The sequence below is a fragment of the Truncatella angustata genome, assembly GCF_020726525.1.
Source record: "Truncatella angustata strain MPI-SDFR-AT-0073 chromosome Unknown BKA67scaffold_1, whole genome shotgun sequence".
NCBI lineage: Eukaryota > Fungi > Ascomycota > Sordariomycetes > Amphisphaeriales > Sporocadaceae > Truncatella > Truncatella angustata.
Window position 1 is genome coordinate 6,917,065 of NW_025763381.1, and position 24,336 is coordinate 6,941,400.

At 50.8% G+C, this 24,336-nt stretch overlaps 9 protein-coding genes across 9 annotated transcripts; 4 read left to right on the plus strand and 5 right to left on the minus strand.

Moving 5' to 3' along the window:
- Window positions 1–362: 362 nt before the first annotated feature.
- BKA67DRAFT_509808 (uncharacterized protein) lies at window positions 363–2,856 on the plus strand (the record flags this gene model as incomplete). The annotated part of the gene is made up of 3 exons (XM_046097269.1): window positions 363–497; window positions 559–2,209; window positions 2,270–2,856. 3 exons carry the CDS (start codon window positions 363–365, stop codon window positions 2,854–2,856), a joined length of 2,373 nt encoding a protein of 790 aa, XP_045965148.1.
- A 156-nt stretch (window positions 2,857–3,012) lies between these two features.
- BKA67DRAFT_654162 (kinetochore complex Sim4 subunit Fta1-domain-containing protein) lies at window positions 3,013–3,747 on the minus strand (the record flags this gene model as incomplete). The annotated part of the gene is made up of 1 exon (XM_046106510.1): window positions 3,013–3,747. The coding sequence occupies one exon, from the start codon at window positions 3,745–3,747 to the stop codon at window positions 3,013–3,015; it is 735 nt and encodes a 244-aa protein (XP_045965149.1).
- A 378-nt stretch (window positions 3,748–4,125) lies between these two features.
- BKA67DRAFT_72797 (uncharacterized protein) lies at window positions 4,126–5,887 on the plus strand. The gene is made up of 3 exons (XM_046109395.1): window positions 4,126–4,149; window positions 4,204–5,478; window positions 5,530–5,887. Exon 2 carries the CDS (start codon window positions 4,491–4,493, stop codon window positions 5,472–5,474), a length of 984 nt encoding a protein of 327 aa, XP_045965150.1. The 5' UTR covers window positions 4,126–4,149; window positions 4,204–4,490; the 3' UTR covers window positions 5,475–5,478; window positions 5,530–5,887.
- On the minus strand, window positions 5,700–6,486 carry BKA67DRAFT_654164 (uncharacterized protein; the record flags this gene model as incomplete). Its single annotated transcript, XM_046106511.1, has 4 exons — window positions 5,700–5,725; window positions 5,782–6,147; window positions 6,207–6,266; window positions 6,324–6,486. The coding sequence occupies 4 exons, from the start codon at window positions 6,484–6,486 to the stop codon at window positions 5,700–5,702; spliced, it is 615 nt and encodes a 204-aa protein (XP_045965151.1).
- Window positions 6,487–9,126: 2,640 nt separating this feature from the next.
- Window positions 9,127–11,127, plus strand: BKA67DRAFT_508932 (major facilitator superfamily domain-containing protein; the record flags this gene model as incomplete). The annotated part of the gene is made up of 9 exons (XM_046097196.1): window positions 9,127–9,316; window positions 9,375–9,419; window positions 9,479–9,537; window positions 9,602–9,880; window positions 9,932–9,991; window positions 10,049–10,089; window positions 10,144–10,357; window positions 10,416–10,570; window positions 10,695–11,127. The coding sequence occupies 9 exons, from the start codon at window positions 9,127–9,129 to the stop codon at window positions 11,125–11,127; spliced, it is 1,476 nt and encodes a 491-aa protein (XP_045965152.1).
- A 67-nt stretch (window positions 11,128–11,194) lies between these two features.
- On the minus strand, window positions 11,195–12,373 carry BKA67DRAFT_687336 (putative nucleoside-diphosphate-sugar epimerase). Its single transcript, XM_046109046.1, has 2 exons — window positions 11,885–12,373; window positions 11,195–11,816 (listed from the first exon to the last, which is right to left on the minus strand). The coding sequence occupies exons 1-2, from the start codon at window positions 12,142–12,144 to the stop codon at window positions 11,315–11,317; spliced, it is 762 nt and encodes a 253-aa protein (XP_045965153.1). The 5' UTR covers window positions 12,145–12,373; the 3' UTR covers window positions 11,195–11,314.
- Window positions 12,374–19,286: 6,913 nt separating this feature from the next.
- On the minus strand, window positions 19,287–20,257 carry BKA67DRAFT_531101 (uncharacterized protein; the record flags this gene model as incomplete). The annotated part of the gene is made up of 2 exons (XM_046099334.1): window positions 19,287–19,668; window positions 19,722–20,257. 2 exons carry the CDS (start codon window positions 20,255–20,257, stop codon window positions 19,287–19,289), a joined length of 918 nt encoding a protein of 305 aa, XP_045965154.1.
- Window positions 20,258–21,104: 847 nt separating this feature from the next.
- On the minus strand, window positions 21,105–21,415 carry BKA67DRAFT_549930 (uncharacterized protein). The gene has a single exon (XM_046101618.1). The coding sequence runs from the start codon at window positions 21,408–21,410 to the stop codon at window positions 21,237–21,239; it is 174 nt and encodes a 57-aa protein (XP_045965155.1). The 5' UTR covers window positions 21,411–21,415; the 3' UTR covers window positions 21,105–21,236.
- Window positions 21,416–22,671: 1,256 nt separating this feature from the next.
- BKA67DRAFT_654169 (uncharacterized protein) lies at window positions 22,672–24,032 on the plus strand (the record flags this gene model as incomplete). The annotated part of the gene is made up of 2 exons (XM_046106512.1): window positions 22,672–22,925; window positions 22,982–24,032. 2 exons carry the CDS (start codon window positions 22,672–22,674, stop codon window positions 24,030–24,032), a joined length of 1,305 nt encoding a protein of 434 aa, XP_045965156.1.
- Between the last annotated feature and the right edge of the window lie 304 nt (window positions 24,033–24,336).

Genomic DNA, 24,336 nt, shown 5'->3' on the forward strand with positions numbered 1-24,336 from the left:
TCGACCTCAATTCCATTAGCCGCCCTACCCTACCCTTGAACGGCAACACCACCTCGTCCAGTTCTTGCAATACGCCTGCCAAAGAAACATCGCCGAAGCTGCTCCTCCCACAACCGCCGTCCGAGCTGCTCTATCCGCCCTTCTTCTGAGATCTGTGGCTTCCTTAAATTGAACCACGTCCAAGGGCGCATCATTGCACCCGGAGGCAGCTGATGGCCTCAACAACCTTCACAAACTCCACGACCGCCCCCACCGCCCCTGCAACCGGACATACTCACCGCGCATCCTTCTCCTCGTCGGCACCGCAACCTCTGGTGACCTCGTCAAGCAGCTATCTGAATGCCGCTGGTCACAACACCAAAATGTCGCAACCACAGCCCTCCTCCCAGTCGTCACAGTCCTTCGCCATGAGTCAGGCGTCTGCGTCGCAAAGCTTTCGGCCATTCGCAGATCCCCAGCCCCGGCCAAACCAGCCCAGCGCCTCGGAGATATATTCCGTAAGTCTTGCTTCACAGGGCCAACGAGCCATTTCCCGGACTGACGTGCCTGTGCACATAGGCCAGTTACTCTAGCGTCGAGGTGTACGAAATGGAGGTCAATGGAATCGCCGTGATGCGCCGCCGGAGGGACAGCTGGCTTAATGCGACACAGATCCTCAAAGTTGCTGGCGTCGACAAGGGAAAGCGCACCAAGATCCTGGAAAAAGAGATTCAGACAGGCGACCACGAAAAAGTCCAAGGCGGCTACGGCAAGTATCAGGGAACCTGGATCGGATTCGACAGAGGCCTCCAGGTCTGTCGGCAGTATGGTGTTGAGGAGATACTGCGGCCTCTCCTGACATATGATATGGGCCAAGACGGAGGTATTGCTGGCAGCGGAGATTTCAACACCCCGACGAAAGAACAAGCTCTTGCGGCTCAGCGGAAGCGCATGTACAGCAGCATGGGCAACGAAGGGCGGACCAATGGCTCCTCGGGTACCTTTTTCAAGAACATCTCAAGTACGGCGTCCACTGCAGTCGCTGCTATCAGCAAGGCTCGCTTCGATTCGCCAGGCCCCCGAGGTCGCAACGGTCCCTCGAGACCCCCGAGCTTCAGTCGCCAATCATCCATGCAGAACGCAGATGATTTCCCAAGCAACTCCCAGCAAAGCTTTGCTTCGGAATATGGTTCACAGGTGGATTCGGCCTACTCTACGCAGAACACCCAACTATTCAATGGCGAAGAACCGCCGCGGAAGAAGCAGCGGGTTATAACACCCAGCGAAAGTTTTGTGCATCCATCGTCACAGCAATATGCATCACAGTCGATGGAACTCTACGCCAACAATTTTCCCGGCTCTCCCACTGAGCCCAACGAGTCTTTCGTCTATCACGAAGCCGGTGTTGGCATGGAAGGCGCTGGAAACGGCGTACCACTGCCCCCACTACCATACGAAATGTCTCACGAGGCTGAACAAAGACGAAACCTTCTGATGGGATTATTCATGGACTCAAATGCCAAGGATTTCGCAAAGACTGAGGCCTTGCAGAAGTTGAGCCCCGCGGAACTCGATTCACCGATAGATACTTCTAGCCATACCGCACTGCACTGGGCAGCCACCTTAGCTCGGATTTCTCTGCTACGCGCTCTCATTTCAGCTGGTTCGGACCCATTCCGTGTCAACGGACTCGGGGAAACAGCGCTAATGAGAGCTTGTGGTGTAACCAACAACTCAGACCAGAGCTCATTTCCGGAACTGTTGGATGCTCTAGGTAGTACTATCGAGGTCAGGGACAAGAAGGGCCGGACTGTATTGCACCACATCGCCGTGGCCAGTGCTGTAAAAGGTCGCAGCCAGTCCAGCCGATACTATCTGGAAAGTCTGCTTGAGTGGGTGGTCAGACAAGGAAGTGCGCCGAGCAGCCAGACTACAAGTGGAATGAAAATCAATCTGGGAAGGTTTATGAGCGAAATCGTAAATGCCCAGGACAATTCCGGTGACACAGCGTTGAACATCGCTGCCAGAATAACCAACCGCAGCATCATCTCGCAACTGCTGGAAGTAGGAGCCGATCCAGGCATTCCCAACAACACTGGACTAAGGCCCGTCGATTTTGGTATCAAGGGCAATGGCCTCGAAGATGGCCTCAATGGTGAGGCGATAGATGGAAATGGTACTGTGGACGATAGCCAAAAGAGTCGTGAAAGCAGTGACGATATTATCAAATGTAAGCGACTCGTAGCCCTGCGGACTAAGTTCTTAGACTAACCTTTTTTTTTTTTAACAGCAATTACTGATATGTTAACCGACACTGCAACAAGCTTCCAATTGGAGCTGAAGAAAAAACAGACAGATCTAGATTCATTGCATGCGTCCTTGAGGACAACATCGCAGCAGCTGGGTGATGCGAAAAGGGACCTTGACTCGTTACAAGAACGAGCTCGAATACAAAATTTGACCCGACAGAAGATATACAACCTAGCCCGTGGGCGTGAAGAAGAGCAAGCTCGTCTTCAGCAAATCGAACAGAGTCACGGCTCACTGGAGCCTGGTGCGGCCGCCTGGGAATCCGAACTTGCTGCTTCGACGCCAATCGATGTTGCCACCCTACCAAGCTCAACCATATTACGTACAAGGATACAAGCCCTTCGTTCAAGGAGCGAAGGCACACGGAAGACGGTGGCGTCGTTAAAAAGCAGAAGCAAAGATGTCGAAGTAAAGTATCGCAGGGTCGTTGCGCTTTGTTCCGGTGTGCCTGAGGCCGACGTCGATGCTGTCATTGACGGTCTACTGAGGGCTGTTGAGAGTGAGAAGGATGGGCTGGAGATAGGCCGTGTACGGAGGTTTCTTGGCGGTGTGGATGGCGTTGCATGATTGGTCATACCATTTGGCTGGCGTTCCCGGCGTTTTTGAAATGAGTCAAAAGCTCAGTGGCTTCTATATCATGTGATAGGGCGCGACAGCCTAGTTGGTCTATATAGTTCAGAATTTGGGAAGTAGTGATGGTGAAGAATCGATAATCCTTCTTAATCAAATGTGCTCTAGGCTGATACCATTGAGAACAACGGCGGACGCCGCTTCATCAAGCAGTTTCATCTTGCCTCCCCCCAGCACGAAACCACCACACGCAATTTTCACAATCCTGACTCCCGCATGTTTCATATTCAGCGCAAGGTGCTTGTCCATGTAGGCTGCCAAGTTGTCCGAGAAGTTCTCGCCCTCACCAACGAATCCGCCCACGTCCTCAGCTGGAATGGCAATGTCTATCGACCGAAGTCCCTCACCAGGAATCTTGTCGCCAAACCCCAGGGCAATAATGACGTCCTTTTTCGTGCTCAGGCCACCATCTCCCAGCCATGTCTCAAATACACTGATCAATGTGGCCGGGTTTGGGATCAGCGGTGAGATGCGCGTGTCGAACGTCTGCGCCAGGAAGCGAACCACGGCGTTCCGGATCGGCGCCGGCGCATATAGCAAGAGCAGGCTGCGGGAGAGGAGGACAAAGACGAGAAACGTGCTCTTCTCGTAGGCGAGCTCGACCCGATGTCTGATATCCTCGGCGTCCTCCTCGTCCACTTGCCAGTCGATTGCGTTCAGAGTCCCCGAGTCCCCGACGGTGCTCTCGTCAACCGAGACTTCCACGCCGCGTACCGTGTCGCCGGCTAGGTAGTCACGCAGGCGCTGCGAGAGGATGCTGGGGTCCGGTGCCGTGACCGACGAGGCCACCCGCATACAATGCACCGTGAATGTTTTGTTGATGTCCATGGCGATACCATGTGATCTCCCAGTACCGGATTGTTGGCTCAATAACGTAAGAAAATAAGAATATACCACGTGGAGGGGAATGGTCCTGGCCAAAGGTATGTTCACAGCACAATTAGGCTTTAGTCTTCCTTCCGTGCAGAGCCAATGCTTTGATCTCACCCGACCGGGCTCGGTGTGGCATATGCGTACACCCAGGCACCTTGACTTTGTGGTTATAGTCGTGCAGGATATAATAGATGTGCATATCAAATCAGGCTTGGTATAACTATCCAATTAGTCGCGTCTCATCTAACGCGTCGTTAGTGGGAAAGTGGCAGTGGTGGGGCTGGGTCCTCCTTGGGGGGCGCTGCTTGTCTCACCCCGCCATTTGAGAGCAACGTCATTGACAACAGATGAGCAGTCGTACGTTTGTTCCTACACTCAAAACCGAGACTAGGTTAGACTAATGTCTTCAAGACTTACATCTGCGGCTTCTTTTCACTTCAAGGTCGCTCAGGAAGTGTAGCTCTCGCAAGCTACTACTCTTACATGTACAAGCGTCCAAAGCTCATGGAGGCTTTTGCACTAATTATGCTGAACTACACATATTTGTAAACATTCTCCATCCGAAAAAAGTAAGGTGAACTTCTGAAAGGCGGGATCAGGGAAAGTGGGAGCCAGGTTAATCCCAGTTTCTGTACGCCGGCATCAAAAGCCCTTGCTACGATACATCGCCCCCCAAGACGCCCCATCACAACAGAGCGATGCAAACGGGATGTCCAGTAGATGATACAGGGGTTTCCTTTTCCCCCCAATTCATGAGGTTACCGCCCGAGATCCGTCATAAGATTTGGCTTGCTGCCATACCGTCCCCTGGTATCAACTTCTTCAATGTGCACAGCTTCCCCAACGACCATAAAGGCGCGAACAGAAGCACGTCACCACCAAATTTACACCTAGACCTCCGTCGTAAATACAACTCGCACAACGACCAGGACGTCGCGAGGTACGATGCTTCAGTTTGGCAGGCCCGACACGCTCTTCGCCAGTCATGTCGAGAAGCCCGGCTCATCTGCGCAATTCCCGGGGACAAGCTCATCCGACTGACATTGTCAATTCCTAAACGCGGTCTGTTCACCGAAGCTGGAGATGGGCTCCAGAGATCTTTGACGCCGATGGAGCATCCTGCTGCTGAACATGAGGCAACCGTGTATCGCCAGGTCCATGTCCATGCAGACGACATGGTGGTTCTATCGGTAGAAAATCATAGCTTCAACATCTTCTTTGAAGAGTCTACCGTCTTCGGCCCTGTAGATGACGATATCAATTTGGGCTGGTCGTATGACCCGCAATTTAGGGACGGCATATCGCTGGGTATCCCCCCGGGCAATTTCTGCCTCGAAATGATACGTGGCAGGACGGGCGACATCGAAGAGATTGCTGAAGCGTTATTTGTAGCCGCTACAGGAAATGACGAAAACAACGACAGTGTCAGAACTTTCGGAAACATGATGTTCACTAGCAAGACGATGGAGAGAGAAAGACTCCATCGAGAATTCCGCGACAAGAGTTTAAGGAGATTCTGGGACAAGTATGGAGACTGTTATGTTGCTATCCCATGGAACCATGACGACTTGGCAATGGCATCACAGATTGTCAAGCTTAGCCCTGAAAAGGAAACTTCTATGCGGAGGGGCTATGTGACTTCGGCGATACTCAAAAGTCCAAAACGACTGGTAATGTCATAGCACGGTAGGTATCACATGCTCAGCAGTTGGAAGAATTGCCACACTAACGGAAGAGTTAATGAATTCGCTACGCAATGATCTCTACAATCCAATGAAATACAACAAAGACCGAAATATCATTCTTTCGCTCGGACCACGTGTTGAGTGCAAATGCTCAGACATGGGCTAGACGGTATCAACCCGACACTGCCCAATCGAAGACATCAAACGCGATCTTCTGGGAACTCAGAGGGTGTTCGGGTTTCCTGGACCTTTGAGAATCGTCAGCTCTTGGATGCAGTCAATAAATTCAAAGAAATTTAGTTACCTGGAGGGTTGTGCGGCGGCACTGTAGGCTTCACTGTCCGCAAAGTGACTTGGACCTTGTCACTCGAAAACTCTGTGCTCGAATCCCAGTTGAGAGTCCAGAGGTTCGTGTCAGCATCTGGTAGCGCATACCATTTCGTTTGTAGAGCACCAGTGGAATCCTCCCAGGCGGCTGTGTTACCGTAGAAAACGAACCCAGTAGTCACCTCATCACTACTGGTAGTAGCCCCGGCAAAACCAGTCTGGTGGGTGGTGGTTGTATCGCTAGGAAGGAAATAAGTCACATTAGACCACGACGGGGCCGTCTCGCCTGGCGCGACGAGAGGATTTCCGACCATAGTCGTTGTACTTTCACTGCTGCGTATGACTGTCCAATTTGGTGAGCAGTTGCTCGTATATGAGTGAACAGGAGAGTCGCCAACTTACACAGGACCTGAGCTGCCTCAGTGTCGTTGGCTAGCGAAGCATTGCCCAAATACGCAAGGCCTTATTTTGTTCAGCGAGAGCCAGGCATAGGACGGTCGAATTTAGATGGGCACATACCATTCCAGTTGAAAATCGAAACTCCACCAAAGCCTTCGCCATAAGCATACAGCTCGAAGACATTGTTCGGAACACCAGGACCAGGCGCCTGACTGTCCGAGCCTTGCGGTGCTGCAAGAGTGAGCAGAGGCAAGAAGCCTAGGGCGATGATAGTTGAATGCATCATGTAAGTGATGGGAAGTGAAGAATAAAGTTTGCGAAACTTGGCAACAATGTAAGACACAGATGCTGAAGAACACGACTGGGCAGACATATATTAATCAAGGCGCAGGTTTCTTCTCAACGAGTTGCACGTGCCGGTCGAGACCTTTCGCACTCTCGCCTAAGCCAAACCTTGACCGTGGCAGGATATAATTAACATATATAATGACACCCCAATACTGTACTTACAAGGCATGTTGTACTGCCGCCGCCGGAAAGTGGGCAGAGTTGCATCGGAGACTACGTCGCAGTTCGGTAAATACAAGACAGGACGACTGTAACCATGATCAAATGAGGTGTAAAATATCCAGAACCTCGGTGGCTTCAATACTGCAACATGTGGATTACAACCAATAATCCTGCGAACGGACCTTGCATCTAAGGTCATGAACCCGGAAGAGGCAAGTTGTTAAGGTGTATCGGAGTTCGTGACCCACATTACGGATGGTGACCAATCGATTGACCTGAGCTTACCTCCGATGCCTGTATTTAACAGTCGGCAAAAGCCGAGCCTCATTGGTGTCGCTGCACGTGTAAGGGGCCCGAATCAATGGAAAGTCCAGGTGCAGCGGCTAAAGCGCGGGCCAGAAAAGGTTCTGTCTAATCATCGCCAGATCTCCTAAATCTCAAGATAGTGGGCTGTTCGTACCTGCATGTCCTTAAGGACGCCTCCCATCGCCCTACACGGTAACTTGTTGGCATGTATGTTAAACTCAACCTTGCACTTGACTTTTTAGGCCAACTCGGCCTTGTCTAAAGTGTTGGACGACAAAGGTATTTTCGAGACCGACGACGCCGTAATACATCTTCCAGACGCGAATGAGCAGTTATACCTTACGGCAGAGACCAACGCTTGCCGCCACAGAACCCTATCCATCTCCACGGTCATGTCTTCTTCGTTCTGACCAAGTGGCTAGCTCGTACGCCTTCGACGCAGTGCTGAACTTGCTCAACCCGCCTCATGGCCAGGTTGCCGGCACCGGTGGATATCTTGTGATGCTCCGGGAGACTGATAGCCCGGGTATCTGGGCTACTCCGGTTGCCATACCGGTGATGGTCTTGGCGTTGCAGTTCGCGAGCGGCTAAGCGGGATTGTCAACGCGATTGTCAACACGATGGTTCGGCCTTTGTGAACAACAATTGCAGTTGGAAAGGCAAGTTCCAGGAAGCGACCTCAAGGTTCACCTTAAACTACAAGTTTTGGGCTACCACAAGAGTATTTTGCTCCGACGAGTTTCTTTCCTTCTCCTACTGTCTTGTTCTTTTCTTCTTCGTTTTCTTTCCTATTCCATGAAAAAGGTCTCTTTTCAAGAATAACTCTTCCATTTTCAGCACCTTTTCGTCGGGTTTTCCTCCCATTTCTCCTTCTTTTTAATGTGCCCATTCTCATATTTCAAAGGAAGCTCTCTTAACGGTGCCAGCCTGCACAGTTCTTTCAAAGACTGTTCCTCACAGCAAGTGTCGAGAGAAAAATCAACGCCATTCTCGGAAATAACACGGGTTGCCATTCCTATGCCCATGGTGGTAAGAGCCCCTGCGATCACGCAAGCCCTCGTCTCATGGTTCACCCGCAATAAGGGTAGGGAAAACGCGAGAAAACAAATGGAATGAAAATGCCCGGGCAACTGATCATTGATAAGCTGGAAACTAGGTGTGAAACATGCGACGCAATATCCGTTCTACCAGCGTACGTGGGTTAAGTACCAACAATGTTGAAGTGACAATCATCCTGCTACCTTACCCAAGAGGCACCTTCACCATGATTGCCTAGTCGGTTTTCTCCATACGTGACGCTAAGGGGAGCGACTGCCGTGCTAGACAGAATATACTCGCTGTGAATCTTGGCAGACAACCGGCTTGTGATAATTCGGTCATGATTTCGGAGTTAAGCACGCCATTGACGCCTCAGTTTAGCTTTAGCTTTCGCCTGCATGTACAATTCTGCGCGATCTAAAAGCATGGCTCTGTGACGAAACTTTTACAGGCACCGTGGAGTAGGGCTATGTCGCGATTAATGATGATCAAGGCGTGCTTCCCCTCCCGACCAATCAGGTGTTGCCAATTGGAGGAGTATGCAACCTTATTCAGCTTAGAGGGTATTGTGCGATTGATCTATTTCATCATGCGGCTTGGGCACGCCTACAGCCTACCCGGTATCCGGTAGTCTGGAAAACCGTTGATTAAAGCACGGTTCTTGCGCGACGCGATGGATTCATGGTTCCCGTGCTGGGAAAGCTCTGGGGAATAGTTTCTTTTTTCCTATCTACTACCGGTGCTACAGTCCCATATCGATAGTTCCCCGTACGCCACGTGGACCTGGCTTAGATTTCATTAAGGAAACATCGCTATCATTCGCTGTAAGTGGGGGTTTTCTTACAATAAGGCAATCCATATGCGGCCGAACGTGCATGTTCAACTTCGAGGCACGACATTGATATAATCATGACCGATGGTCTCCCACATGATAAAAAGCTATTCCAGACCTGAGTCTTTCACCTGCCGAAACGTTTCTGGGTCCTGAATACTAATGCTTCACACGTAGTGACAGCACCAATTAATATCACAACGCCCAAACCGATAATTACGAACCCTCTGCGCAACAATGTCTGTCCGCGCAGACGGCGTGGTAGATGAGAAGAGGGCCAATGGGCCCACTGAAAGCCCACCCGCGTCAGACGCTGAGATTGCGGGCAAGTACATCGATGAGAAATCGCTGCTTCGAAAGCTTGACGCACGTCTACTTCCCGCCGTTGGTATCTTATATCTGCTGTCGTTCTTGGACCGCAGCAATGGTAAGATGATCCCCTTATGAGATATAACGTCCGTTGAGCTAACAACGATTTTTCTTAGTCGGAAACGCCCGCATAGAGGGAATGCTGACCGATCTTCACATGAGTAGGTGGAAATCGCTCCCCGGGGAGGCCCCCCATCCACTAACACACATGTCTCTCCAGCTCCCGACCAGTATTTGAACGGCTTGACTCTGTATTTTGTGGGATACGTAATATTCGAGGTGAGCTTTGCTATGGCAATTAATCAAATGCCGAGTTGCGAGCGGAAAACTCACGATCACGCAGATTCCTTGCAACGTTGTTCTGAAAAAGACATCGCCAAGAATATGGCTTCCCACTTTAACGATCGCATGGGGCGTGGTTGCAACGCTACTCGGCATTGTCCAGAGCTATCCGGGATTCTTGGTTGCAAGATTCTTCCTCGGTGTGACAGAATCCGGTCTCTTCCCCGGTGTTGTATACTATTTCTCCATGTGGTATAAGCGACGCGAGCGTCAGTACCGAGTGTCGTTATTCTTCAGTGCAGCTTCGCTTGCCGGTGCATTCGGTGGTGCTCTAGCCTATGTAAGTTCGGCTCCCGATCTATGAGAAATTGTCACTGACATGGAATAATAGGGCATTGGGAGAATGGGCGGGATTGTATGGGCTAATGGTTGGCGCTGGATTTTCATTCTTGTAAGTTGCCGAAAAGCTTGGGTAAAGTAGTGTAACCACGATGCTGATGTTGCACAGGAAGGTATACTTACGGTCCTAGTGGCCTTCAGTGCTTACTGGTATGTTCTCCCGTCATGAGAGCGAACGAACCTATATTGATATTGCTTGTGCAGGTTCATCCACAATTATCCCAAAACCTCGAAGTTCCTAAACGAGGACGAGCGCCAATTCATCCAAGAGAGACTAGCTGCGGACTCAGACGCCACACACGAGGAGCATTTTACCTGGGGGGCTGTATTTGAGGCGTTCAAGGATCCCAGCTGCTGGCTGTATGGTCTTGGTTTCCACACAATGAGTCTGCCGCTCTACACGCTTTCCCTGTTTTTGGTAAGTCAGCAACTCAACCGCAGACATCCAACCAACAGAATATTGACCGAAGCTGTAGCCCACTATTATCAACAATCTCGGCTATTCAGCTGCTACCGCCCAGCTGTTGACCGTCCCGCCATACGCCTTTGCTTTCATCACAACAATTGCTATTGCCATCCTCTCTGAGAAACTTGGTCAACGTGCCATCTTCATAGCTGGATCATCACTCTTGTAAGTGTTAGGAACGCGTCGAGTTACCGAACACTCCTGGGAACTCCCATATCTGGCTCCTCACGGTTGGGTGTATTCGGCTTGACAATGAGTTGATAAAATTACTGACAATAAATCCCAATAGCGCGGCGATCGGATACTGCATCTTGCTCGGAAACACGCATCCCACGGCACGACCAGGCGTCTCCTACGTAGGCATGTTCTTCGCCGCCGGCGGTATATACCCAGCGGTTGCCCTAGTGCTGTCATGGCCAGCCATCAACGTGTCTGGGCAGACCAAGCGAGCCATCGCCAACGCCATGCAGATCAGTATAGGAAACTGTGGCGCTGTCATTGGAACCCAGCTCTACCGATCTACCGACGGTCCTCGCTTCGTCGTTGGCCACAGCGTCGCGCTTGCTTACCTCATTGCGAACATTGCCGTCGTTACTATTCTATTCTTCCGTCTGAAGAAGCAAAACAAGAACCGAGATGCTATTGCGCCAGAGATCAAGGACGTTGGAGCTGTGCCTGACTGGAAGGGCGACTCCGACCCTCGATGGAGATTCGAGTATTAAAAAGCGAGCTGGATGGTTTGATCTTGCGCAGATAGCCGGGCGGTGAGGAATATCAGCGAATTAATACTCAAGGGCTCCAAGGGCCCGAGTGACAAAACTTGCGTTCATATAATATTATTAAGTGGTATCATTGAGAGGATTCTCGTATAGTAATACAGAGTAGGGAAAACCCAAAAATAAACAAATATCATTGGAGACCAGCTAGACGCCGCAATACGGTGTTCTCAATAATTGGGAAGCGGCCGACCATTTGTACACCTTTACCAGCCACAAATTGATCTTGATGTCTCCCCAGTGCGATCTCAGTCATGACTCTGCCTATAGGCTCGGTCGGACTGTGAAAGCTCTTGAATCCCAGGCGGACCGGGGGTCCAAGAAGGGGCTCGAGCAACCGGAGGGCCAATGCTTTATTCGGAAGGTACGATTGGATGGCCGCGTGAGCGCTGGCATCGACATACGCAGGCCTCACGGAGCTGGCGTGCAGGTTTGGATACTGCCTGCGCAGTTCCGCGAGAGCCAGCTCCGTCTCCCCCTTGACCCGCGCGAAGATGGCAGAGAACCGCCCGGGCTCCGTCGTCGCGCCGCTGCCTGATACGTAGACAAAGTTGAACGGCTGCTCCTCGGATGCCAGGTCCTTGAAGGCCTTTGCGGCTTCTAGCGCATACGTCTTGGTGATCTTGACGTACTCCCTGGTGATGACTTGTCAGCTCCTTGGCAATGGTCGCGTGCTAATTATTTGGTCACTAGACTAGCGTACTCAGCAGTAACTTGGGTTTGGCTAATGCCTAGAGCCCAGACACATCCCTTTGCGCCCTTGAGTTTTTCGAGCAGCTCCGCGTCGTACTTTTCGTAGTCTTTATGGATAATCACGTTTATCCTTGGGTCCTTTGCATCTTCTGCCATTTGGACAGGTCTCCGGGTGATGATCGAGATTTTGGTGATGTCTTTCATTTTGATCATCGTGTCTAACACGCCCGAGCCTACCAGGCCCGTAGCGCCGGTAAGAATGACATGCATCCTGGGTAAGGGGGGGGATAATCCGCAGTGTGATGATTAGAAGTGAGGGAATGTTGAGGAAGTTGTTCGCCTACGGGGTTGTATCATCAAAGGACGGGGGTCAACTTGATGAATTGCGAAAGACTTCATCCTTTTTATTTAAACATTTCAAGACTTGTGGTTGACATGTTAAAATCAGCGCGCTTGCACGAACGAGCCTTGGGCCAATGCAACGTGCTGACATGAGATGTCTCAATTTGTCACTGAAAGCCTGGAATTGTTGGCGTTAGTGGTCGGATTAAACCTTGCGGCCGGTATCTACATTAACTCCGTGCGTCCATCCCCGCGGGCCCCGTTTATTTTACCCTCATAAAACACGCCCCGGCAGTAATTATTCTGGCAAACGGGCCGCCGCCAATCAGCGCCTTCATTTTTACTCAACTGCCATTTAATCATCCTCGCAGTTTCTCGAAATAGTAGAGAAGCTTTAGGCTTTGACACATGTCTTTTAATTCCAATAAGAGAGCCACAGGCTGCATAATATAGAATGAGAGTCTCTTGAGGGTGAGCAGACACTATCTGACTTAGACTAGACTAATGTCAGTGGGGAGATGGCTTACGTCGAAAACAACGTCAGCATTGCTGTCACAGCCCAATTGCCGCAATCATGCTGCTGGGTTCTAAGGCAACGCGGCATCGACTGCCTGCTAAAACTTCTGTCGAGATAAGAGTATACATCATCTTAAAAGAAAGAACCAAGGTCATATCAGATCCTGATAAAATGTAATACCATTGCTTGCGCAGAGCCGCCTAGATATACAGCCGATCTATCGAACGCCAATAGTCATAAATCCCGATGCACCGATGTTTGCTCCGCCCTTTGCGCCACGACCGGCGTACCGCCCGAAATAATTCTCACAGAACCAAATGGTAATGTAGCAAGAGAAAGCCGTGAAGCCCGCTTCTTTCCCGACATCATCAAGTCCAGATCTTCCATTCGCCATTCCCATCTGTGCTGTTCTATGACGTCTCCGGCGACTTGTAAACGTTGTCGCCAACCTTCTACAAACATCCAAGCGAGCCGGTAGTCCGCACTAGCTTCTACGCTGGATATCGAGAGCGAGTCGTCGGCGTCATATCCGTCGTCGTAATCATTCAACCCGTTGACCCTTTTTTGAACGCCAAGAGAATGACCAGCACCCTCTACCGCAACCGGGCGTGGTCAATGTAGCAGTGCGCTCCGCTCATCAGATTCATATTCGCGGTCATTTACGAATGATTTTCGGGGAGAGCTGGGCCGCGATGGAATGTGAGATTCCCGCAATTGAGACGAGCTCCTCTCCCGTCCAACCGTCTGGAAGATGCTGGAAACCGGTCGCGAACGTGTCGGGCTAGAGCCTCGGCTATTACTATCGCCACCACCTGGAGGCTCGAACATGCTTCGGAGCTTCTGGAACATAGGCGAACCTGTCATGGAGTTCCGGCTTGACTCCAAGACGGGCCGATCTACCTGTACGCTTCGTCGCGGGGAGTTGATGTCATATGGTGACGGTCGCGGGGAATCATGCTTGAAAGGATCGAATTCTTCGGCAGCGTTCCGATCAGTAAACTGAGTACTAGCCCGTGAGCGGACCGGATTATGCCATGAGTCTCGAATCACCGGCTCGTGCTTGTCTACTGGTAGCGATGAGTGGACCGGTGACGATGGATTCGATGAGAGGGTGCTTTGGCTTCTCATGGAAAATGGTTCCGAGTCATTCCGTGCGTGCCAAGGAACATGGGTGACATCACGGGGGGCAAACATTGTTGGGTCAATCTCCGGTTCCAGTTCTGGCTGGGCTGGTCGCATGTCCTGCCTAGTTGGTGTCTGGGGATCGTTCCAAGGGGCATGTCTACTTGAAGACAATCCTCTCCTGTTAGGTGTCATCGGGCTAGCGTCTTGAAGGACAAGAGGGCTGATATCCGGGACGTTACGCTGGGACACGGGCTCTAGATTTGGCGTTCCGTCAGGCGTGCCAAGCTGAGGATTACCGTGTGGTTCAGCTTCATCTACCATGCGGATGCCGAAGCTTCTGGCGAAGTCAAACCTGCTTTGTGTCGGCGTCGGAGTTGGTTCTTGAATGACTGGAGCAGTGCTGGGAGGCTCGACGCTGCTCGCATAGTCCTCTGTGAAATCCTCCCCGCCCCAACTGGCTCCGTCATATTGGCCGAGACTCGCCTGTTGTATGCGATCTCCCGAAAATGTACGTTGTTCCGGAAGTGCAGAATCAATTATTTCAGAATCCTCCTCATCGCTGAAATGCGACGATGCAGTTTCCGTGTCATCAAATAGGTCGTCTTGGCCCTGGACCGTCACATTCTCGACAGGCAGTGGTGAGATTGTCTTTTGTCTTGTAGGCACATTGACTGAGAGATTTCGTGAGTCTTCATCAGTTTCTGCTGACATGGAATATTCCGTGGAGTCGTCGATGGAGTGGCGCAAGACGGTATTATCGTACGTGTAGTCGTGCGTGACGTGCTGTGGCTCCGGGTGTGAGCTTGTCTCAGAGACAGAAATATTGTATGAATAGTCGTCATCTGGAAAATTAAATTCAAGATAACGTTCGCCCTCCTCTGGTACTATTGAGCTGTGATCTTCCGCTGGATGCGAATTCTCTTCCTCTTGTCTTTCCAATCCGCGTTCTTGGTCTTCTTTCGCGTGCTTTCGCTCCTCATCATGAGCCGAACGCTCCTCGGGCTCCCCGAGAAGCTGTGATCGCTGATGAGACTGGACTAGATTCAATGTTAGAGAGGACAGGCTATCCGAATCAATCTGGGACTTGGGAATGGTACCAACTTGATCATCAATCAAACTTTCCTGAAGTGATTGATCAGCTCCGTCACCATCTTGATAGCATTCTATAGGCTCATGAGTCGAATGTTCCTGCTCATTCATGGCAGCCTTCTCCAACAAGGATCGACCAATTATTTCCTCTTTGTCGTTGACGCTATCAGATTCGCCATGTTCCACATCGCTGCTCAGGATGTGACTGCCAGCTTCGCCGTCAACGCTTGAGTATTGCGAGACGCTTTGATCGTTTATAAGAGAGGTCTCGAGGTCACGGTCAAGAGCTGCTGCCTCGCCTTCCGTAGGAGCGTCATTGGCTTCAACAGACTTATCCTCACTAGCCGCGGCTTGGTTTTCATTCTGTTCGTCTTCGGTCTCAAAGCTGATGTGGCTGTCCTGAGCAACGTCATCCTGAGCACCAAATTTGGAAGCGTCTGCCTGGGATACATCATGATTATCTTGATCCGTCACTTGCGATGATTGGTGTACAGCCTCAAACTGCTCGTCAGTGACAACTTCTGATGCATCCTTAGGTTCAGATTGTGTTTCCGTTTCGACATCGTCAGTTGGATCGGGTGCTAGACTCGTCTCCGCCTCCCGGTCATTAGGGCCATGGGATTTGTCTTCTGTATCCCGAGGAAGGTCTTCTTCATCACTATTGCTCGGCTCTTCCGGCAGTTCGCTGACATCAGTTTCCAATCCTCCCTGCTGGGGGAGATCAGAAACGTCGTCCGAGCTTTGCGCCATCTCAGGTGTGCTTGATCGAGTAGGCAGTACCTCTACTTCTTCATCGTCCGGATTGGGAGTGGCAGGTCGGCTGGCTGCAGGAGAGGTAGGATGCTCTTCTGTCGACTCCGGTTGTGGTGTGGGGCTGGCGGTTCTGCTTTGAGAAACAAAGCTGGGGTCCTCCACGCTTGGTCCTGGCTCTCCTGGCGCAGATGTCTCTTGGGTGTCACTGATTGACGCATCTTCCTCAGCTCGCTCGGCATGCTCGGAATAAATCGAATCATCCTGCTGAAGCTCTTGGGGGTCCTCGAATTCAGGGGAGTCTTCTGTCGCGACGGGAATGGGCTCCTCGTGGCTGTGGTCTTCACTGGGCATTTCCTCGTCGTTCTGCTCAAGCACAACTTCAGGAGAACTGCCATCGGAGGTGTCATCAGCAACGGGGATAGTCTCCTCATGTGCTACGTCAGACTCCAATGGCGTGGAACTAGACTCGGCACTTTCGGCGGCATGCTCCTCGTTCTCAACAGAATCCTCGTGGGAATCAGTCACCGGGCCTTCCTCGGCGGCGACATCCTTCGAACTCTGCTCATCATTTTCAGTTGGGACTTGAGCGACACCGTCGCTGTTCGTTTGATCGGGATCCTCTTTCGGCAAATCATGCTGCTCATCACTTGAACTCATGGGGTCTGACTGGGAAGTGTTCAAATCTTCATTGACGTCCGTTGCTTCCGACTCGAGAGGTTTCGCATCAACTACCTCCCCATCTTGCACCTCATCAGCGCTGTCTGTGTCGCGCTCTTCGTCACCGTCCTGGTTGGGAGATTCGCTCCCAGAAGGTGATGCCGGCCGCGACTTGCCCGCTTCCACTTCCGGGTCCAAGCCAATACCAGAGTCCGCGACCTGCAGACCTGCAGACTGTGCCTCCTCCGGTAATTCCGCCTCCCCGTCCTGCTGTTCTGCAACTGGGTCACTTTCAGAGACTTCTTTTGCCTGTTCTGGCTCCTCCAGGTTGACCTCTTCGGACTGCTGCTGGCCTTCCTCGGATGCGTCAGTGACACCTTCACCTCCAATTCCGGCACCACCGTCGTCCGATTCAGCCTCCTTCGTATCTTCTGTGGACGTTGCTTCTTCGCTCTCGGGTGAGGGCGCCTCAGCTTCAGGAGCCTTGTCATTGTTATTCGATTGGTCTTCTTGATCTTCCGGGGCTGGCTCACTGGTAGTAACGTCGCCGCCATTAACGACCACAAGTGCTCTCTCCTCATTATCCCCAGGAGCATCTGCTGGTACCTCTTCGGCAGGCTCGGCTTTAGCTTCCTCGGCAGGTTCAGGCGCCGCTTCTTCAGCTGGCTCAGCCGGCACCTCTTCGACAGGTGCGGCTTCCTCTGTTGGCTCTGCTGCCTCCGCTGGTGCCTCCTCGGCGTCTTCAGCGGGATCAACAGTCTCGGCTGGCGCTTCCTCGGCGGCTTCAGCACTATCGGCCGCCTGCTCCTCGCTAGTCGCCTCGGTATGATCGGTTGCCTCGCCAGCTCTGGCTCTCTTACGTGTTGGCACTGGAGGAAATGGTGGAGATTCAAGGTGTTCGTCGATGAGACGGTTAATTTCCTGCGAGTAACAGTGTTAGGGAGTGTTTCGTGTCGAGAAGTTCGAATTATCAGACTAACCTTTCTTTTCTCCTCGAGTTCCCTGAGCTTGTCCCTTGCCTCGTCTATTATCTTTTGCGCTGCTGCCTCGACCACGTCCATTTGTTTGTCTGTCTCTTCGTCGACTACCTTGATGTCGCCATCAAGCTTCTCATGTCTCTCCAGATCCTCAGCATCATTCTTGCTCTGGTATTCTTCATCTTCTAATCTTCGCTTTGCATCACGCTCCTCGTCTTCTATCCTCCTCTTCTCCGTGACCTCGTCGATTTCTGCTTGACGCTTGATTGTGACTTCTTCATGCTCCTTGTCAAAGGTGGATCTCAGCTCGTCGAGTAATGAGTCTCGCTTTTGCTCAAGTTCTGTGAGTAGAGCATCATGGCTGTCGGTGGAGATTCCGGAAATGGTGTCATGAATCGCAGACAGAGTGTCGTGCATCTGCTGCACGAGCTCCGAGGCGTCCATGGTGTGGGATTGGGGAATAAACTGCTATCAAATGGGTATCTTGCAAAAGAGAAAGAAACAATATACAAGAAATGTGACGTATTCCGCCCGAAACAGATAAAAAGACACTTGTCTGGACAAATATGCAGCAATTAGGAATATCGAACAAGGAATCAAACGACAAGATCCGAACCATGAAACATGAGAGCTATTTGTAGAATTTGAGAGGCACCGACGATCTTGGAGATTGGTTGCTGGGATGTATTTTGGCATCAACAACAAGCCCATAATGTTTATGCGACCTGGTAGCTTCGAGCACTAAGCGACGATGTGGACCTTTAGTCGTCTAGCTATTGGACCCTGGCGCAACTAAACACTGAAGTCGTGGTCATGATTGGGCTTGGAACATGTCAGTGCCTGACTAGACCATTGGCTGCCACGACCGGTGCATCCAAACGGCGACGGAGTGAGGCTGTTCTCGAGAACGAATGGGGACGGGCCGCTATGTGGACATGGTTGCAACCGCCTGTGACAGGGCTCCTTGCGAGTGGAAACGGAAGCAGACGCATGTTGATGGAGCATTGAGATCCAGACGTGGGGTTTCCTTGAAGTTCATGCTCATGCTGAGCTCGCATCTCGATGAAGAACCGAGAGTCGAGACGCCGCCCCATCCGGGCTGTCTGACCCCGAGTGGTGCCACTGTATCGAGATGGCGATCTTCAAAACAGTGAGCTGTAGCCTGATTTGTTCGATGATCGAGTTCATGGCAAAACGACAGAGCCAAGGGAGCTGGCAAAAGACGAAATGTGACCCCGACTTGTTCTCCGGCTACTTTGTTGTGTCGCGGTGCCCTGGTCTCACCGTATTTCAACTGTGGTGGAGCATCTTCTCAAGGCACAATGGTTATGGTTGGTGGAAAGCGACGTCATCCGCCAATGCGCTGTCACCAGCAGGTACTACCCAAAGATCAGTGCTCTGTTAGCGCATGCATACAGCACCTGGCGGTGAGACTAACATTCTCCTAGCTACGCTAATTGCCTTGCATAAAATCTATTGAAATTCAGCCAGGGTCATGCTCAGTGGGTAGAGCCGGTGTGATTAGATCGACCTCTTGGGATAAACCACGAAGTTCGATCCCTGCATGACGAGCTTTCGGGCCCAATTTTCAGGCATCTTTTATCCACATCTAGACCTGGACGACAACATTGGACATACTCTTGTCGCCGGAGCAACGGTTGATCAACGAATGTTTTGTGGGACACGTCCAACTTGACGATTTCCTCGATATCGAATCTCTTCATCTACAGTACATACATACATACATACTTGTCTAAAATGTGGGGTATTGGGCATCCAGACCTCGAGGTCAGGCGACCAGGCGTGGGAGTGGCCACTTCATCATTCGCATCAGGCAAATCATGCGACCACAAAAAGATTGCAAACTTCCTGATGCATGGCGGGCAGCGGAGGGAAGTTGTTCGAAACGTATCATGAGACTGCAGTAGCCACGACCATTGGCGGAACTCAGCTCAGATTCTCCCAGCGGATGACTTTCCTGCTCTTGCCTTCCTCGACCTGTAGGACTCTCGATAGTTGATACGTTGAAATGTGCCATAGCCATAGGCTGCGAAACCAATCAGCGACCAGAAGCTTGTTACCACCAAGCCAACTGGGAAAATAAGTATGTTGACGCCAGGAAGCAGGAATGCAACAGTTCCATTCCTGAGGCCAGCAAGCTCATCATTGACTGCCAACTGAGCGAGGGCAAGGTCAGACATGATTATTTCCTTGGAAAATACGCCATTCACAAAGGCAGCTTCGTTCGACGAGACATTCGTGGTAATGGTGTTCCCGGCAGAATTGACGCCTTTGAGGCTAACTGTGGGCATGATTAATGCCTCGAGAACCCCCCTACACCACAGCGTTAGTGACTTGTCAGACATGTTCGATTGGCTGCAGCTTACATAGTCATTGGCTGGGCGAGCTGGGCCTGGTCGATTTGTCCCACAAACATGTATGTTTGTAGTGGACTGGGGTTAACTTCACGTCTTCCCAAATCGCGAGTGTTCACTTGCGACGAGCTGACCGGTGACACCGAGGCGCCATTATACTGCAGCTCGACCTGGATGTTCTGTTGTGGTATGGTAGTGAAATCACCCGTCGCCAACGAGACCTGAAATAACCTTAAATCTGCCATGAATGTGCCGGTATTGGTGTCTAGACTGGGAATATTGTAGCACACAGCCGTCCCTGAAGGGTTAGATGCCACTGCGAGCTGTTTCAAAGCCGCCGTACACGCTGCTGAGGTTTCCGTATTCCATTGAGTAAGATTCATCGATGATGAGTCTGGTGTGAGGTTGATTGAATTGCTTTGCCTCTTTTGTAGTATCGGTGTAACTTCGCCCTCCATCCTCGTCTCCATCATGCCTATCATTCTATCAACTCCAGCATGAGCGCCTGTGGCCAAGAGCGAGGCCGCCAATGCAGTAGCCCAAATCATGTTGTCGTTGTGTATGGGAACCGTTGTCAAAATTAAAAAAGAGATATATAATACCGTTAGAGGAAGGACTATAAAAAAGCACAACAGGAAAGCCGACCGGCGGGACCAAGAATAGAATTATGAATGAACGTAACCGTTGGGCACGTCTCCGTTAGGGGCCGATCAGGAAATTGAGAAATAGGAAAGGAAGAAAGAAAGAGAGAAAGGGACCTGTCCGCAAGAGGGAGAAACTGTCTATGTTTAGTTTCGTGTTCTATGTAGGATGTACCGGTGGGAGTAACGGAAAGAGAACAGTCTGGGCTTAGACGAACCAAGTTACAAACAGGGTTGTGACCGGTCCCGGCACATTCGCCAGTGTATAATGCTTCGGAGTAAGATGGGATGGTGACAAGGTATCGGTCAACGCCAGTTCTTACACACGTCTCTGAACCTAGTCAGTGGCGTGACAATGAAGCGAGGAATCTAGTCTGGGGGAACAGCAGTGACCATTCTGACGCTAGGCAGGCTACGAGGAGCTGGCAAGCAAGGCCAGGAACGAGGAGGCTTAAGATCATGACACGGACTTGCAACAGATTACAACCAATAACTGCGCCGGAAAACGCTAAGCTCTGGTGTTGACGGGTAGTTTTAAGCTTACCCCTACATAGTCATTACTGCTAAGGTAAACCCGTACAGGGTATCAGCGCTGGACGTGCGAAATACCTGCAAGACGTGAGACAAACTTTGTTGCCGTTGACCCACCAAAGCATTGAGATGAAGGACGGCATGCCTCAGAATGCTGCTATGGGAAACGTCAGTGCTCCAGCTTTGTCGGATCGACTGACGATGCGGCAATGCGCGACGCTAACCCCTGCCCATGCGCTCCATATCAGCCAATCGTGACACTGTACCCCCAGTCAATCTCTTACTCCAACCCCTGATCAGTGTCTCAATGGTCAGACTCAGATCTTGGCTTAAGCATTTTTCTCAACTGAATCCTCTAAAGATGATTATGTACATAACTGCGAATATAATAAGTCGTTCGACCTGATTGGCGGCCATTGCCTTGCACACCAGATATGAGAACGAAAAGATAGCTGCGAAATGAAGCATGTGGAGTTAATGGAACACAGGTCAATGGCCTCCAACTTGGCAAACAGCTGCATTTGAGCATTTCCCTTTTTCTTTTTTTTTCCTTTTTTTTTTCCTGGTGCTTCGGCACTTTGGCACTGAATCTGTAGACATGTGACCAGAGCAATCTCACTCAGTAATGATTCCGCGTGCTGGATTTTACACGGAATGATCTTGTTGGTCCCGTCTGTTTCATATTGTCTCACGATCTTCCGCCATAGCTGGGGTGGGGTGAACATGGGAAAACACCAAATGATCCCATTTCCACGATTTCGATAGCGAACGTAAGATCAATACAGTATGTCGTCCGCTATCCTCAAACAGGTGTCCTCTCTTCAATTGTGCTCGCGTCTTCAAAGGGTGACAGCAAGCGCTTGGTTGGGCGCTTGGAAATGACGACGGAGCCATCAAATGGAACCCTGCTAGAAGTAAGCGCGAAACTCGTAGATCGAGTTCTACTTCCTACTATGTATGTAAGTCGATATAAACGCTTCTAAAAATGGGTTGAAACTATTTACAAGCTGCCGAATGGCGTACCAATTAAAAAGATGTGGCGGGTTAATGTCCTTGCAGATAAGAAGCAGTTAATTGCGTGGCTAAATCGTACCTACATCGCACCTCCATCGAGACCGGCGATAAGAAGTCTGCGGTCGGCTTGATCGGGGTATGATGCACAGTATTCTAGCTTTCGCCCATTCAGTATTTTGCATGTACTTCTCGTCGTTGGGAAGGTAGACGAAAACTTAAGCATCATATCTCATATCCTTCAATAGCGATGGTCTCGAAGTCATAGGGCCTTATCAATTACCCGCTCTTTAGAGTTGGCATACATTGAGCACGTTAGGCAGAGTCAATGTTGACGGTCGCGTATACCCTTAAGCAATGTGCATCGGGTAGTATAAGCAGTATTGTTAAACGCTATATGTCTATCTGTCCGTTGTCCCGATGTGTGCCACAGCTCTGCAATAAGTTGTACATGCCAGATTCGGAGGAACGCCAAATGACTGTGCAAGCCTATCAAACAATTTCCTCCTTGGCACTCAAGATAGTAAGTAAGCGTAAGCCTATCAGCACTTCGATGTACAGGCTTAGTTTCTCTATGCCTGAGATTGGTTATTGGCGGCTTCTATTGAACATTGGGATGGCCGATACTATCATGCCATTTGGCTAGGTCTTGCGCAATTGTGCGCCCGCATTTGACGGCCCTCTCTGTAGACACGATTTTGATCAACACGTCAACTTTCGATTGTCGTCTAACAAAACTGGCACTTTACAAAGTCTCATTGTTAAATTAATCTGACAAGATGGCAGATAATATCAAACTTCAGGTTGCGGTGATCGGCGCAGGCATTGCCGGCCTCGCAGCAGCCATTGCTCTTAAGAGCCACCCTGCAGTCGATGTGCAGATATATGAACGAGCAGCCGAGCTTCGAGAGATAGGGGCATCGATCGCACTCGGCCCCAATGGGATGCGGACACTTGACAGGCTCGGGGTCCACAATGCTCTCGAAGACACGATCGCATTTCGCAATAAATCAAGATTTCCGATGATTTATCGGTCGGTATACTAGATTTTACTGTGGCCAAGGGAACCTTCGCTAACGAAATAGCCAGCCACTATAAAACAAACGAGGATGTATCTGTAGACACACACAAAAGCCATGTGGAATACAACCATCTCACATCCCGTTTCTACAGAGCGCATTTGCATAATGCACTTGTCGAGCACGTAGACGCATCACAACTGCACTTGTCTAAACCGTTTGAATCTGTAATATTCGACGAAACAATACAGAAGCTCGTGGTTAGTTTCGCCGACGGCTCTACCGCAAATGCAGATATTGTTCTCGGAGCTGATGGCATTCATTCCCGAGTCCGGACACAATTTGTACCGTCCTCGCGAACTGCTTGGACAGGCTGGGTAACTTTCCGCTCAGTCTTTCCCGTGGCCCATCTCTCACACATTCACGATGTCCCAGATGAGGCAGTTCATATCTGGGGCCCTGATAGAACCTTATTCTTATCCCATCTTGGCAAGGATTTGTTTACAGTAGTGGGCTCCGAGCAGAGCGATCCTAGCGCACCGGATGCGCCATATAAGGATGCTACGTGGAATTCAGATGGAGATGTGAATGTTCTGAAGGAGTACTACAAGGACTGGAGCCCATCTGTCCGGGCCATTGTCGATGCCGTGCCGTACACTAGAATCTACCCGAATAGCACTGCTCACGCATTAGACACATGGATCCTGGGAGAAGGCCGTGTCACCCTGGCAGGCGACGCCGCGCACGCCCATGGTGGTGCATTCGCAGCTGGCGGTAGTCTGGCGCTTGACGATGCTTGGGCTTTTGCTGCCTCAATATTCCAGATTTTCCCACCAACCTCAACGCATGCCCCGAAAGGCCAGGCCATCGCGGATGCACTCGCCTTATATGAACGAACGAGGAAGCCACATACGGATCGGGTGATGCAAGTTGTAGCCCAAGGAAATGCAAAAAAGGTCGAGCAGACCAGAACAAAGGATGTCATTACCGATGAACAGCTGAGGAAGAGAATGAAGGAGAGAGCAGACACTAGTTGGATTCATGAGCACGATGTCGTTTCAAAGTTCCGAGAAACTTTGGCGGCTGGATCCAAGACTGAGGAGCATCAAGCTCGATTGTGATAGATACGCACTCAAGTAGGCCGTATTCAAAAGCTGGGGTAACCTGCGAGATAGTCACTTTCTCGTGACTTTGGTCAAGATTATCTGAGACACACAATCCGGCAGAGGTAGATCCTAGGGACGTAGTCACCATTGAGAGTGGGGTCTATAGAGCGTGTAACTTGAACATTATTCGCCTCGACCGATTGGGTCGTTCTCATTCATCCAGATTGTCCCCCCGAGGTGCCAAAAACGGCCATGTCGCCCCGCTAATGTTGGCTGCATTGATGCGTCACAGCCGCTATCAGGGTTCACGTTTTGCGGA

Bases quoted from the DNA above. Each gene is read 5' to 3' on its own strand.
- BKA67DRAFT_549930 (XM_046101618.1), bottom strand. From the start codon at position 21,410: ATGCTCAAATGCAGCTGTTTGCCAAGTTGGAGGCCATTGACCTGTGTT.
- BKA67DRAFT_687336 (XM_046109046.1), bottom strand. From the start codon at position 12,144: ATGCATGTCATTCTTACCGGCGCTACGGGCCTGGTAGGCTCGGGCGTG. The intron at 11,817-11,884 runs GTACGCTAGTCT...AGTCATCACCAG, and splicing joins CAAACCCAAGTTACTGCTGA to GGAGTACGTCAAGATCACCA.
- BKA67DRAFT_72797 (XM_046109395.1), top strand. From the start codon at position 4,491: ATGCAAACGGGATGTCCAGTAGATGATACAGGGGTTTCCTTTTCCCCC.